The sequence below is a fragment of the Prionailurus bengalensis genome, chromosome B4 (assembly GCF_016509475.1).
Source record: "Prionailurus bengalensis isolate Pbe53 chromosome B4, Fcat_Pben_1.1_paternal_pri, whole genome shotgun sequence".
NCBI classification, from domain to species: domain Eukaryota; kingdom Metazoa; phylum Chordata; class Mammalia; order Carnivora; family Felidae; genus Prionailurus; species Prionailurus bengalensis.
This window is the reverse complement of record NC_057358.1, coordinates 83657029-83669404: the sequence shown is the minus strand read 5'-3', so window position 1 is coordinate 83669404 and position 12376 is coordinate 83657029. Positions and strand designations below refer to the sequence as shown.

The following is a 12376-nucleotide window of genomic DNA, read 5'->3' as shown; positions in this document are numbered from 1 at the left end:
AAGCCCTGCTTCTCTTCTTTGCCTGTCATCACCCCTCCCCTAAGAGAGTAACTTGTAAAGCAGGGCTCTTTCTGATGCAGTTCCTTTATTATCCAGAAACAGTGTCATTATCAAATTCCTCCCCCAAACACATACAGAAGATGTACAGCCCCCACCCATACCCCCCATCCCTGGGGCATCCCAGGGGCTATGGCTCCTCCTCCCTACTTCTCTGTGGGGATGGAAACCCTTTAGGAAATGGATCTGTGATTACTGGGATTCCCCACTCTTTAGGCACTAGAGTTGAGGAATTGTGTCTCCCCAGGCAGGGATCCCAGTAAGATACTCATGTTGCCCACAGCCATGTTGGCGGGCCCAGAGGGAGGTGGGGTATGTTCAGAGCTGTCCCCTTGGTCATGCGAAGGAGGAGGACTCAGCCCCTGGGCCTCATCCAGAATAGCCACAAAGTCCAGCTGAGTGTTGTCAAGGTCAAGAGAGTCCAGAGGGTTGCACACCTGCCCTTCAGGAGGAGCGTACAAGGCAGGACCCCCTCCCAGCCTGCCCACCTCGGGATGACCACAGCTGGGGTTCGTGCCCCCTGCCTTGAGGGTCCCATAGCAAGTAGTCAGTGGGGGCAGAAGTCGGGGTGGTGCTGCTGCCCTATGGGAAGCCTTGTTTGCCCCCACTGCAAAATTTTCATGGCACGGTGGAGGGGTGGGATAGGAACCTGACTTGTGACTGGGCAAGTTAGGTGCAAAGCCAGGTCCATATGTGGCCAATGGGGCCTTGGCAGGACTTGGGCTAACCTGGGAACCCCCCAGAAACTTGGGACTCTGGTAGAGAGGTTCCTGGACTGGGAGATCTCCCCTGCCCCCACCCTCCCATAGCAGTTCCTGTTGAGACTGAACATAATTACACACAAGCTGAGCCTTGAGTTGTCCTGTGGAGTGAGTGGGGGAATCAAAATCCAGGCCAGACCTGGGTTCTGAAGAAAGATAATCAGAGGGTGGCTGGGTATAGGCATCTGACTGGGGATACTGGGGAGGGGGAGGCTGGGGGTAGTGGGAGAACAGAGGCTGTGGGCGAGGAGGCCCCTCACTGGGGTGGGCATTGAGGCAGGGTGCCAGTCCTGTGGAATCAGAACCCACTGGACACCCCTGTTCTGGCTTGACCTGCACTTGTCCATAATGTTCAAGACGAGGACACTGGCTGTAGACTCCAGCTGGAGCCTTGGGGCTTGGGTACAGCCCAGAGTGGGAAGGGAACTCACTCCATGGTTCAGGGGTGGGTTCAGGATAGGAGACCTGCTGGGGACAGGGGTTTGGCCCATAGTTGGTGGGTGGACCAGGCCCAAGAGGCAGGGAGCCTGGACCCCTAGCTCCATAAGGCTCAGCCACTGCCCCCTCAGGTCCCCCATATCCCAAAGTATCAGTAGGTGGGAAGTCCATATAGGGGGTTAGACCACTGCCTATCATGGAGGTCCCACCTTCTGGCTCCTCCCGTAGCCCTCTGGTGTCCATGGCAACATTCTCAGTGATGCTGGGAGGCTGTGGTGAGTAGACAGTGGTTGGGAGTTGGGGATCAAAGTTCCGTCCTCCCCCTGCCACAGTGGGGGGTGTGTGGACACAACCCAAGCTCTTGAACCGCTGGACTCTGGCTGGGGCAGGACGGTCAACAGCCCGGGCTGGGTCACTGGCCCTCCGGGTGACCCCTACATTGGGGTTGTATCCTGGATACTCAGCTCGGCTTCTCCAGGAAGGTGCGGGAAGATTCCCCATCTGATCCAGGCTGGCTGCTGCCGTGGGTGGGGTACCACCTCCCCTGGCTGAAGCATATCTTGCCCGGAGCAGGTAGTGCTGGGCAGGCGTGAGGCCGGGCAAAGAAGATGCCCCATTCTCTGGTGGGGAGCCAGGGGGGAAAGGGGAGGCCAAGGAGGAACGGCGGCTGACAGTATAAGCTGAACTGACACTGCTGGAGCTGCTGCTGCGGCGGTCAAGAGAAAGTGGGGGCCCCAGACGGCGGGACACAGGGGTGCCTACAAGTGATAAGGAGAAAAGACGGGATGGTCAGGGAGCCGTCTGCATCTCACTCTGCCTCCCTCATGGGGACAGCCTTGTCCCGGAATCCCAGCGACAGGCTCCTTAATGCTGACCAATCAGTTCTGTCTCCTCCCATGCCCTTTCTACATCTGGGTCACCAGGGATTCAGAACCACCATGAACAGTTGTATAGGTTGCACACTGCACAGCCCTAGGGGACCTAGGCATTCACATTATAGACTTTGTATATCGCAATTACCTGATAGATGGAAGGAAGCGTCTTGAGGAAAGGGGACCTTTTCCTAATTGTACAAAGGTATATAGGGCAGCCCTGAAGGGTGAAGTCCTCCTGACTTCAGAGGAGGTCCAGACCTCAGCCCAGCAACTATTCCCACACCCAGGTCTCACCAGTATGGGTCAGGCTGGGCAGTTTGAGGCCCCGGGGTCCTACTGGTCGAAGCTGATGTAGCTGGTCCAGTCTGAGGTTCTCAAGGCGGCGAAGAGTGGACAGACCGGTGCCAGCAATGCAAGGCCCCTCATCCAAGCTGGACAGGTCCTCAGTGCTGCCCCCCGCATTTCCAGTCATTTCCACACCACTATCTGTATTAGCTGCACTGCCTGCTGGGGAGTGGTCGCTGCTGCAGGACGACTGGGCTCCAGGGCTGGGCTGTGGCTTCTGTGGGGAAAATGAGGTCTGAGGGTGGCCCCTCTCCACTTCCCCCCAGTTCCCTAAGAAGAGCCTAGACTGGAGCACAGACTGCCTGGGTTCAAATTCGCACTTAGTTCTGTGACCTTGGACAATTTGTCTATGCCTGAGTTTCATCATCTGAAAATGCGGAAAATAAGCCCCTTTATCATGAAGTTGTTGTGCGTATATGAAATTATAAACATATTACATGTGAATCATGCATGTAAACCATACATAAATTAGAGTAATATACCAAGCCCCATATAAGAGTTTGTTAAACCGATTAATTAATTACACTAAAATCTCTCAATTTGGGGTAGCCCAAGGAGCACCACTGGCACTAGAGGACTGTGCACAGAAGAGTGATTTACAGAAGACATGGAAGAGTTGGAAGGGACTAGAAGAACGTGGGCCGGGCAGATGGGGCGTGGAGGCAGGGGTCACCCAGGCCAGCTCACCACGGTGCCCTCCGGCACGGTCAGTCTGCTCTCTTCCCTGATGGGGCCTCCATCCCGCTCCCTCTTGGGCTCCACTGTGGAAAGGGATGATGCCCTGGGCAGGGGGCCGTCTCCTCGGTGCCGCTTGGTCACATGGGCATCAGGACCGTGCACTGTCTTGACATGTTTCCGAAGTGAGCTGGGATCTGTGTAGCGTTTGGTGCAGCCGGGGAGCTTACACACATACGGCTTCTGTTGAGTGGACAGTGAAGACAGCAGGCAAAGAAATCAAAGCGGGAGAGTGCAGAAGGAACGGGAAGCAGAGGTGGCATCGAGTAGGGACGAGGGGATCAGGGAGAAATGCACAACGCCCGAGGAACTAAGGAGAGCGGGACCCTTGGAGTGAAAAACAAGAGGGTCAAGGGGAAGATTAGGAAAACTGACAGCCCAGATCCGTGAGGCCTCATAAAGTCAGGAGTTGAAAGGACCAGGTGTCTCCTCCAGTTAGAACGGGTCTATTTAGGTTGGCCCTTTGGCTGGTTAGAGGTAGGGAGGTGGGGATGGTAAGTGGAAATTCTTGGTTTCAGAAAGGCCTTATCCAGGTGAATTAAGTTGTAGGGGGCAGGGGTGGGGTGGGGACTCACCTCTGTGGAACGGGTGCTGGGCTAAGGGATTTCTTATGGGGGAATCTCCCCAGTAGCTGGCTTCTCAAGTGGGGAGGGTCTTTTAGGTGGGGCATTCACCTCATTGGAGTGGGTCCGATTCTGGTGCTTGGCTCGGTCACTGGCATTGCTGAAGGCTTTACTGCAGCCCTCGTGCTCACACATGTATGGCTTCTCACCCGTGTGTGATCGCAGGTGTGTCTTCAGATTTTCAAGGCGTGAGTATGACTTCCGGCACCCCTCAAACTAGGGGATGTTGGGGTCAAAAGATAGCTCTCAGACAGAAGGACATGGAGATTAGAAGAACTGTAAACCTCAAAAGGGATGTGCATTAGAGAATATAACTCAAGATGGGAGAGCAGTTCCCAAAATTCAGGGACAAGGGCAGGCAAGAGCTGGAGAAACAAGAAGCTAGGGTCACTCTGGCTGCAGGGACATGGAGATGAGGCAATGAGCATCTCCTGGTCAAGCCGGAGCAGATCTCCCTGTACAAGGATCTGAGACTGCCTTAGGATGGGGTCATTCGGGGAGTGTATTACGTCCTTGACACAGAGCTTCTCCCTTCTCCGTTAGGTAGAGTGGTAGGCACAGTGCTGAGGGCCCAGAGTACTTTCAGGGGCCCACAAAAATGTTTTAACCTCTTTTATTTTTATTTATTTATTCGAGAAAGAAAGAGAGTATGCACACTTGGGGGGAAGGGGCAGAGACAAGAGAGAAAGAGAGAGAGAGAGAGAGAGAGAGAGAGAGAGACTCAAGCAGGCTCCATGCCCAGCGGGGTTCGATCCCACAACCATGAGACCATGATCTGAGCTGAAATCAAGAGTTGGATGCTCAACCAGCTAAGCCACCCAGGCTCCTCTGATTTCTTTTAATTAAAGAAAATTTTTTTAAGGTTTATTTATTTTTGAGAGAGAGAGAAAGGGCACAAGTTAGAGAGGGGCAGAGAGATAGGGAGACACAGAATCTGAAGCAGGCTCCAGACTCCGAGCTGTCAGCACAGAGCCCGATGCAGGGCTCGGACTCACGGACGGCTAGATCTGAGCCGCAGTCGGACGTTTAACCAACTGAGCCCCCCAGGAGCCCCTCTAATTTCTTTTAAAAGCAAGGGAAAAATAACTTTTAGGTCCAGGGAATGTCCTAATATGCAATATCAATATGTTTGTTTTTATACTAACACAGTCATAATATACAGTTTTTAAATACTTGTTTATGGAGGAAGTGGCCAATGAAGGCAAAAGTGCCTAGGATCCATGAGAGTCCTATGAGCTCTGCCTTGGTGGGGAGCCCCAGTTTAGGGAGGGACCCTGAGCTTGGAAAGTGGGTGCCTCACCGTGCATTTGTGTGGCTTCTCGCCCGTGTGTCTGCGCATGTGGACCACCAGCATATACTGGGCTTTGAAGGGCCTCAGCTCCCTGGAGCAGCCCCCCCAGTGGCACACGAACTCTTTCCGCTCCCCATGGATGTGCTCACTGTTAATGTGCTGAAGGAGGAGACACAGAGGCTCTCTAAGGTTCCCTTATGCCATCAAGATGCAAAACAGACCTTCCCTTGACCTCCCCATCCCACCATATTCCCCCAAGGCTTCACTTCCCAGGGGGAAGGGGCAGAGAGAACATCAGAGCCCGCCTCTCAGTTCTTCCAGAGTTTCTAAAACAAAGCTATAGCTCCTGAGTTTCTGCCTGCTGCACCAGGCACTCAACCTCTGACCTCAGGATCCTGACCTCCTGCCCTTAGCCTGATTCCACAAGGTCCCACCAGAATGTCCTACAAGATCCAGCCAGCATTCCTGTTACCCCCTGGGGCTCACGTGCACCAGCTGCTCCTGGGAATCAAATTCCTGGCTGCAGCCGTCCCAGCGGCAGTCAGTCTCATACACGGATTCAGGCTCAGGCTTTTCCTCTCTCTCCAGGTCCTCCCGCCCATCCAGCATCCCCAGCAGGGGATCCTAGGGCAGAAGATATGATCCTAGGGTCACTCGGGTGACGGCTTTTGTTTGGCTCAGGCTTCAGAGGCAAAGTCAGCCCCTCTTACCTGTGTGCCTGTGGAGTTGGGGCTGGACATATCACCCTCCAAGGGCTCCTCTGGGCACTTGCTAACCATCAGGTCCAGCTCAGACTTCAGCTTCCCCAAGGGAAGAGGTGAGGGTGATGAAGGTAGAAGTGGGCAGAAGGAAGAGGGAGCCCAGCCAGGTCTTCCTGCCCTGAGTGCCCCCACCCAAGCAGCTGGAACCCCTGGGTTTAGAAGAGACTTCCTCCTCAGACTGCACTGGGATGGGCAAAAGGTGGGGGATCTCATTTGGAAGAGTAGGATTCAGCCCCAACATGTGAACCCCGGCAACAATACCCCTTTATTTCTCTGCTGCTGAAAACTTTTATATCCCCTGTCCTTCCTTCACCTTGCCCCATAAAGTCTACCACCACCCGCTCTGAGCTGAGGGAAACTGAGTGGCGACATGAGGACTCTCACCTGGCAAGTTGGGAGGGGTCCCCGGGACTGAGGATGCGGCATCATCCCACCCTGGGTGGGGTCATGGGGACCACAGGGCTGGACCCCGAAGGAAGGCGAGGTCCCTTTTGGTGATTCATCTGGGGTGGGAATCCCAGAGACGGGCTGAGGAGGAGGAGGAGGAGGAGACGGAGTTACTTAGGACTGTCAGCTCAGAAAGTTGCAGGAGTTCTTGGGCTATTTGGAGTGTTTCGGAAAGATGGTATGGGAAGTGGCTGAGGCAGTTCCAGGGAAGTGCTTTGGAGGGCTTGAGGCTTTTAGTAGGGTTTAGTAGGGTCTTTAGGGGGGCCTCTTAGCCCAAGGCTATCTGCACCTCATGGTGCTGATGGAGAGGTGACCATAGGAGCCCCCGGGAGATGCACAGCGTGAGTTGATGAAGGCCACAAGGGAGCTGGGGGAGGTGCGGATAACTGTCTGCAGGTCCAGGCTGGCGTCTGACAGAGGTGAGATGGAGAGTGCCCGCTTCTTGGTCAACTTGACTGCACTTCGGGGAGGAGGAAAGAGTGTGGCTGGGGCAGGAAACAGGGAAGACAGCTATAGTAAATGGGGCGTGTGTCTCCATACACCCAACCCATGGGTCCTGATTCAAACAAAAAATGACACTTGACTCTGCTTTGCCCTACTGATGCCATCTGTGACTTCCTGATCATGCTCTGACCCCTTGCTCCGATCTCCAAGCATTTCCTCTTCCAAGTTAGAGCCCCTGCCCGCCCCCCACCCACTCTTTTATTTGGGACAAGTCCCAGAGGGGCAGAAAGGGAAGAGATATTGCTTGAGGCCTCACCCTCAGTGCAGCTGTTGGTCTCCCTGGCTGGCCCATAACTGTGGGGGCCAGACATGAGGTTGGCCTGATGGCAGAAGGGCAGACCGGGCAGTCCTAGAAAAGAGAGACGGCCAGAATGAGTAATAGGAATGGGGGACACGTAAGGCCTCACGTTGAAACCCCAGGAAGAGGCCTGATCTCATATTCCAAGCCTCTATGACACGAAGCCTCAAATCTTCTTATGGATTGGAAACTGGCATGGGGTAGGAAATGGAAGAGGGACCCCTGAGGCTGGCTGAGAGAGCTGCCAGTCCTCAAGACCCAGAGATTGGTATTTGCACTGACCTTCTGTCCCCATGCTGGGGGCCTGACTGGGGAGGGGCCGGAGACAGCAGGGCTCGCCATAGCTACTGACTGGCGGTGGGGTCATCGAGTTGAACATGGTGTCTCAGAGGCGAGTGTGGGGACACTGCAGGAGGGGAAGGGAGATCTGCAAGTTATAAAGGCGGGAAGGAAACAGGGAAGGTCAGATAACTAAGTCAGGTATAGAACCCCAGGCAGAGTCCCTCTAAGACAACTGCCACAGGAAATCAAATTGAATCGAGCATCACACAGACAGGGTGAGGGTAAGAAAAGAAGTCCCAAAGAGGCAGAGGCACTCTTGGGGATCTTTGTGGGAACTGAGTGGGATCTTTGCCTGGGTGGTCTATGCGAGTGCGAGTGTGTGTGGGGTGGTGGGGGAATGTCATGGACTCATTGAGCCTATATGAGCCTCAAGCGATTTTATACCATGGGGCCTCTATTTCTTCTTGCTGTGACAATGGGCCAGCTTTGAGGGGTGGGATGGGGGAACTCATGCTGAGCATCTAACTTCAAGCGCTGCGAAGTCCCTTTTCCTTTCCTTCATTTGTTCCAGCCCGGGGACAACCCGTCCACAATTTCTCCAGTATCCAGCAGAGGGAGCTCTCGCCACAGCCCAGACTGAGCGGCTGATTGGGGCCCGGAGGGAGCAAGGAAGATCTGCCTTTTTCTCTCGAAGGCAGAAACTGTGTATAGAAGGGGATAAGGTTTCTGAGGGAAGCCTCCCGGGTCTGTTGAGTACAAAGAGTGGAAACTGGTGTTGTTCTGGGGTGGTTTGAATCTGGGCACCCATCTAATTCTTTTGGTCTATTTGGGGGAAACAGGAAAGGGACTGTAAGAGAAGGCTTTGGAAGAATGAAAAAACAAAGTCACCATCCATTAGAGAAGAGTTGTGAGGGAGGAGAGGGTGCTGCTGTCCGCTCTTCTCCTCAAACTCCAGTTTTTGTTCCACCCCGGGTTTTCTGGTCTCCCGGGACTGAGGGTGGGGTGGGGCGGGGTAGGGTGGAGAACGACCGGGAGCGGGCCGGCCGGCGCGGTGGGTGATCCCGGGATGCTGGGATTTAGGGTGAGGGCGGGGTAAGATGGGGAGCGGAACCCGGACCCCAGGACCCAGCCCAAGCTCCACAGCCTGGGTTGTATGCTTCCTAACTCCTCCTTTCCCTGCGGAGAGCTGGATCCCGCATCCAAGACCTCCCAACTCGACCTTGGCACTATGTGGGGGGGGGGGGGGGGGGGCACAGCTGGCTGGCAGCTGGATGGGGGGACACTTCTCCCGCCTCCTTCCTCTATGACTCACCCAGGGGAAGGAGGCGGGGGCTTGCAAACGACCCCCCAAACACTAAAGAGACTCCCCCAAACGTGCCTACTCAGTCACCTTTCAGTGCCACTGCCCAGCCGCAGGGGAGTCGCGATGTAAATGGGGCAACATCCCTCTTCGCCCACGCATGCCGCAGCCCACCCACGTCTCCCCTTCACACTAGTGACAGGAAAATTTCGCCAACTTTTCCAGCTTCAGTCAAGTTTTTCTGGGGTGTGGATGAAAGCGCAGGATGGGGCAGGGAGCTCTAGGGTTCCCCTGCTGGAGCCCTGAATCATCTTCTGTGTCTCCCTATTTTCCAGAGTCCCCCTCGCACCCCCGCTCCCCAACTCCCAGGAGTAGGCCCCGCCCCCCTCCTCCCGGTCCCGCCTTCCCCGCCCCCGTGCCTCCTCGGCCCACCCAAGTCGCCGCCGCAGGCTCTGGCTGCAGACAGCTCCGCTTCCCCCGCCCGCCCCGGGAGCCCAGTCGAGCGAGCCGCGGTGGAGGGAGGGCGGGGGGAGTTGAGAGGCGGGACACATTCTTCCCTCCTCCCCCTAGTGCATCCAGAAGGCTGGTAGTGGCGCCCAGGGTGGGGGGCACTGCTGGAGAGTGGGTGTCCCAGTGGGTGGAAAAGAAAGAAGAATCCACAAACTATAGGGACAGAAAGTGACTGGGTAAATAAAATAAGGTGTGTATGGGGAAAGGGAGGGGTCAGGACACCTTGGGTTCCTGATTATCACATCTGGCTTCCCAAGGGTTAACCCCTCCAGACCCCCGGGAACCCCTGAGTGACGTCAAGGGCGGGTCTGTACCGCCTGGCTGGGGAAGCCGGGGAGCTAATGGGGGGGGGGGGTCTCTGGGCCCCGCCCCCATAGGGAAAACCACCCTAATTCCGGCCCTTTACAACTCCCCCGGGAAATTGCCCCGCCTTCTCCTTCCACTAGATGGTAAAGACCTGTCTTACGAAGACCCCAGGTCGCCAGCCCCCAAAACCTTACCTCCCCAGTCACTATGGGATCCCCTTTCCCTAATCCTATCCCCAAAGCTAGCTGCCCAGGGCGGATTGTTTCGGGGTCACCGGGCCTGAAAGAGGCTTCAGAGCGGGGAGCAAGGGCAGGCAGGGTGGTCTGAGCCAGAGGAGGGGCCTCGGCCCCCGGCTCCCGTTCGGGAGGGGGGGGGGTGTCCAACGGGAAACATAGGCAGGCAGTGGCCAGTGGTCCCGCCCAGTCCCAGTAGGGGTCTCCCTGCGGCTGGCCCCAGCCGTCCTGGTGGTCCTGAGGTCAGAGGGTCAAGACAAGGTCTCCTCAGCTCCTCCTTAGCACCCCGTCCACAGCCCTTGGGACTCGGGAGTCCGAATTCCTTGAGAAGTCTTTCTAGGGCCTAAACTGGACACTGGCCCCTCCAGCCCCCTTCCTAGTCGAGAAGACACTCCTTTTCCTCAGAACACATGCACCAGCAAGCACATCTGTCACAAGACAGGTCAGGGTTCAAGCCTAGCCGTCCCCCATTGGTTTTGTCGCCTCACACACACCCATCCCCACCCCACCTAGGGCTCTCTCCTTAGCTGTTCCCTCCTTTCAGAAACACTGACGTCCTCCTGCCGGCGCTCAGGACACACCTGGAGCTGCCTGTCTACCACGCAGACCTCCAGCTAGCCGTCCCTCCAGCCTCTTCATCCTAACCTCATGAAAGTGAGATGTTTCTAATATATGGGAGAGGCGGAGACAGACAAAGAGATCCACGGTTGCCTGAGACAGAGACACAGAGACTGTCAGAAGAAAAAAAAGATACAGAGAAAGGAGATACAAATGAAAAAATTCTTCAAACTTTCTATTCCTCACCCCAGGCTCTCCCACCCCCTTTTTGCCTCTGTCCCCCAGGTTTCCCTCTTCGCTGGGCAGAGTCCCTCGCAAGCAGGGCATCCCCTCGGGCCCCCTCCCCCACTGCTCCCAGGTGGTCCCCCGCCTGCCCCCCTTCTCACCTCCTTCTGGGCGCTGGGCTCGGGATGCGCGGTCCAGGGCTAGAGTCTGGGCTGGGGGGTGTGCGGTGGGGAGGGGGGGCGGACAGGGCCACGGCAGCGCAGCCTCAGTGCCACCCCCACCCCCCCTAACCTGGCCGCCAGCCCTCCCGCCGGCCCAGCCCGCCGGGCCGCGAGCCGGGACCACCCGCGAGAAGCGCAAACTTTTTTTTTCCCTTTTGCAAAAACTTTTTCTCGCTCAAGCAGCTGGCGCGCCGCCGCTCTTCCCGCTCGCCTCTCACCTCCCTTCTACTTCCCTCCCTCTTGCAGTTCTGGAAGATGAGGCGGGGTAGCTAAAAGCAAGAGAGGGGGTGCCGGGCTTATTGCACCCCCAGGACCCCCAGGATCCTCCCCCTCCCTTGAGGGACCCTATACTGCCTACCCCCCCCCCCCCCCCCCGCTGAACACGCTGCTGGTGGTGGGCAATAAATCCCGGCATGGATCCTTGGAACGGCAGCCCACGAAGAGGCCCCCAACCAGAGCCTGAAAAAACTAAGAAATATATTAGGGAGTGGCGGGGGGGGGGGGGGGGCAGAAGCGACGAAAGAGTCCATGCGAGAAAGATAATATTGGAGGTAGTGTCGTCGACTTCGGTGCTAAACTGAGCATTATGCCATCCTGTAGTTTATCTGCCCGCCTCACTCTTTCAATGGAACATATGAAGGGGTTGGGACAGATTTGGGGTTTGGTGCAAATGGCACTGAAACAGAGTTGGCTTGTTAGTGAGGGGTCTATAGAGCATAAAAAAGAGAAGCAGTGGCTGAGGATCTGGGCGCAGAGTATGCGGTTCACAAGGCTACTGAGGAACCCTGGGATGGAAACACTGTTCCTCTGAGAACCCCCGCTCTCCCTCGTCTCGAAGTTTTGGAGACTGCGGGCACCTCCGCTCCTCCGGCTTCCTGCGCTTCCAGGCTGTCTGCGCCCTCTGCTGGCTTTTCTGGCACATGACACTCTCAGAGTCTGGAAGCGGAGTAGACTGGGGGAGCTGAAGAAGTAGGAGGCTTAACAAGTCCCCCCAGCAAAGCCGTGTTAGGAGCCCAGGGAGGGGATTGTACGAGCCCTAAGAAATGCAAAGGCACACTAGAAGAGGCTGCTTGTACAGAACGGTAGTGTCTGATAGGGGAGTGCCCCGTCCCTTTCGGTTTGTGTTGCCATGGTGACTGGATGCAGGGGAAGGGGCAGCTATTTTAGTCTCTCTGACCTTTCTTTATGAGAAAGGGGAGAAAACATGGTGAGGAAAAGGAGTCTCTTCCTTTCCTGTCACCCCTCAGACAGACCTCCCACATCCTAGCTCTGCTTCCAAGAACCACCTCCTGGGGCCTGGAGACTTAGTAGGTTAACTGTTCAGACTGAGGGTCAAGGGGAAAAGGTAAAACTAGGGAGAGGACTGAGGCCCTACAAATATAGGTAGGAACTGTGGGGGAACATAGCGTGAGTCCTGTCTGACCCTCCCTCCCCCATATGAATTTGGCCCAGACATCAGTTATACCCAGAGGGTCAGGCAACACCAATGGTCACTGGAGAAGAAGGTAAGACCATTGGTCACCCTACATATGCTCCTGTCCCAGCCATCTGCCTTTTCTTTCAGGGAAGCTTTTTTAGACCACACTGCTTTTTCCTCTTCACCCAG

General features: G+C 56.0%; 1 protein-coding gene across 1 annotated transcript; it reads right to left on the bottom strand.

Moving 5' to 3' along the window:
• Positions 1 to 66: 66 nt before the first annotated feature.
• On the bottom strand, positions 67 to 11109 carry GLI1 (GLI family zinc finger 1). Its single transcript, XM_043564569.1, is given in 14 exon segments — positions 67 to 2014; positions 2426 to 2693; positions 3164 to 3394; positions 3886 to 4050; positions 5135 to 5284; positions 5612 to 5749; positions 5836 to 5925; positions 6271 to 6368; positions 6371 to 6414; positions 6623 to 6818; positions 7094 to 7186; positions 7418 to 7541; positions 10348 to 10477; positions 10711 to 11109. Coding segments are annotated over 12 exon segments (3315 nt in total). The 5' UTR covers positions 7515 to 7541; positions 10348 to 10477; positions 10711 to 11109; the 3' UTR covers positions 67 to 269.
• Positions 11110 to 12376: the final 1267 nt, after the last annotated feature.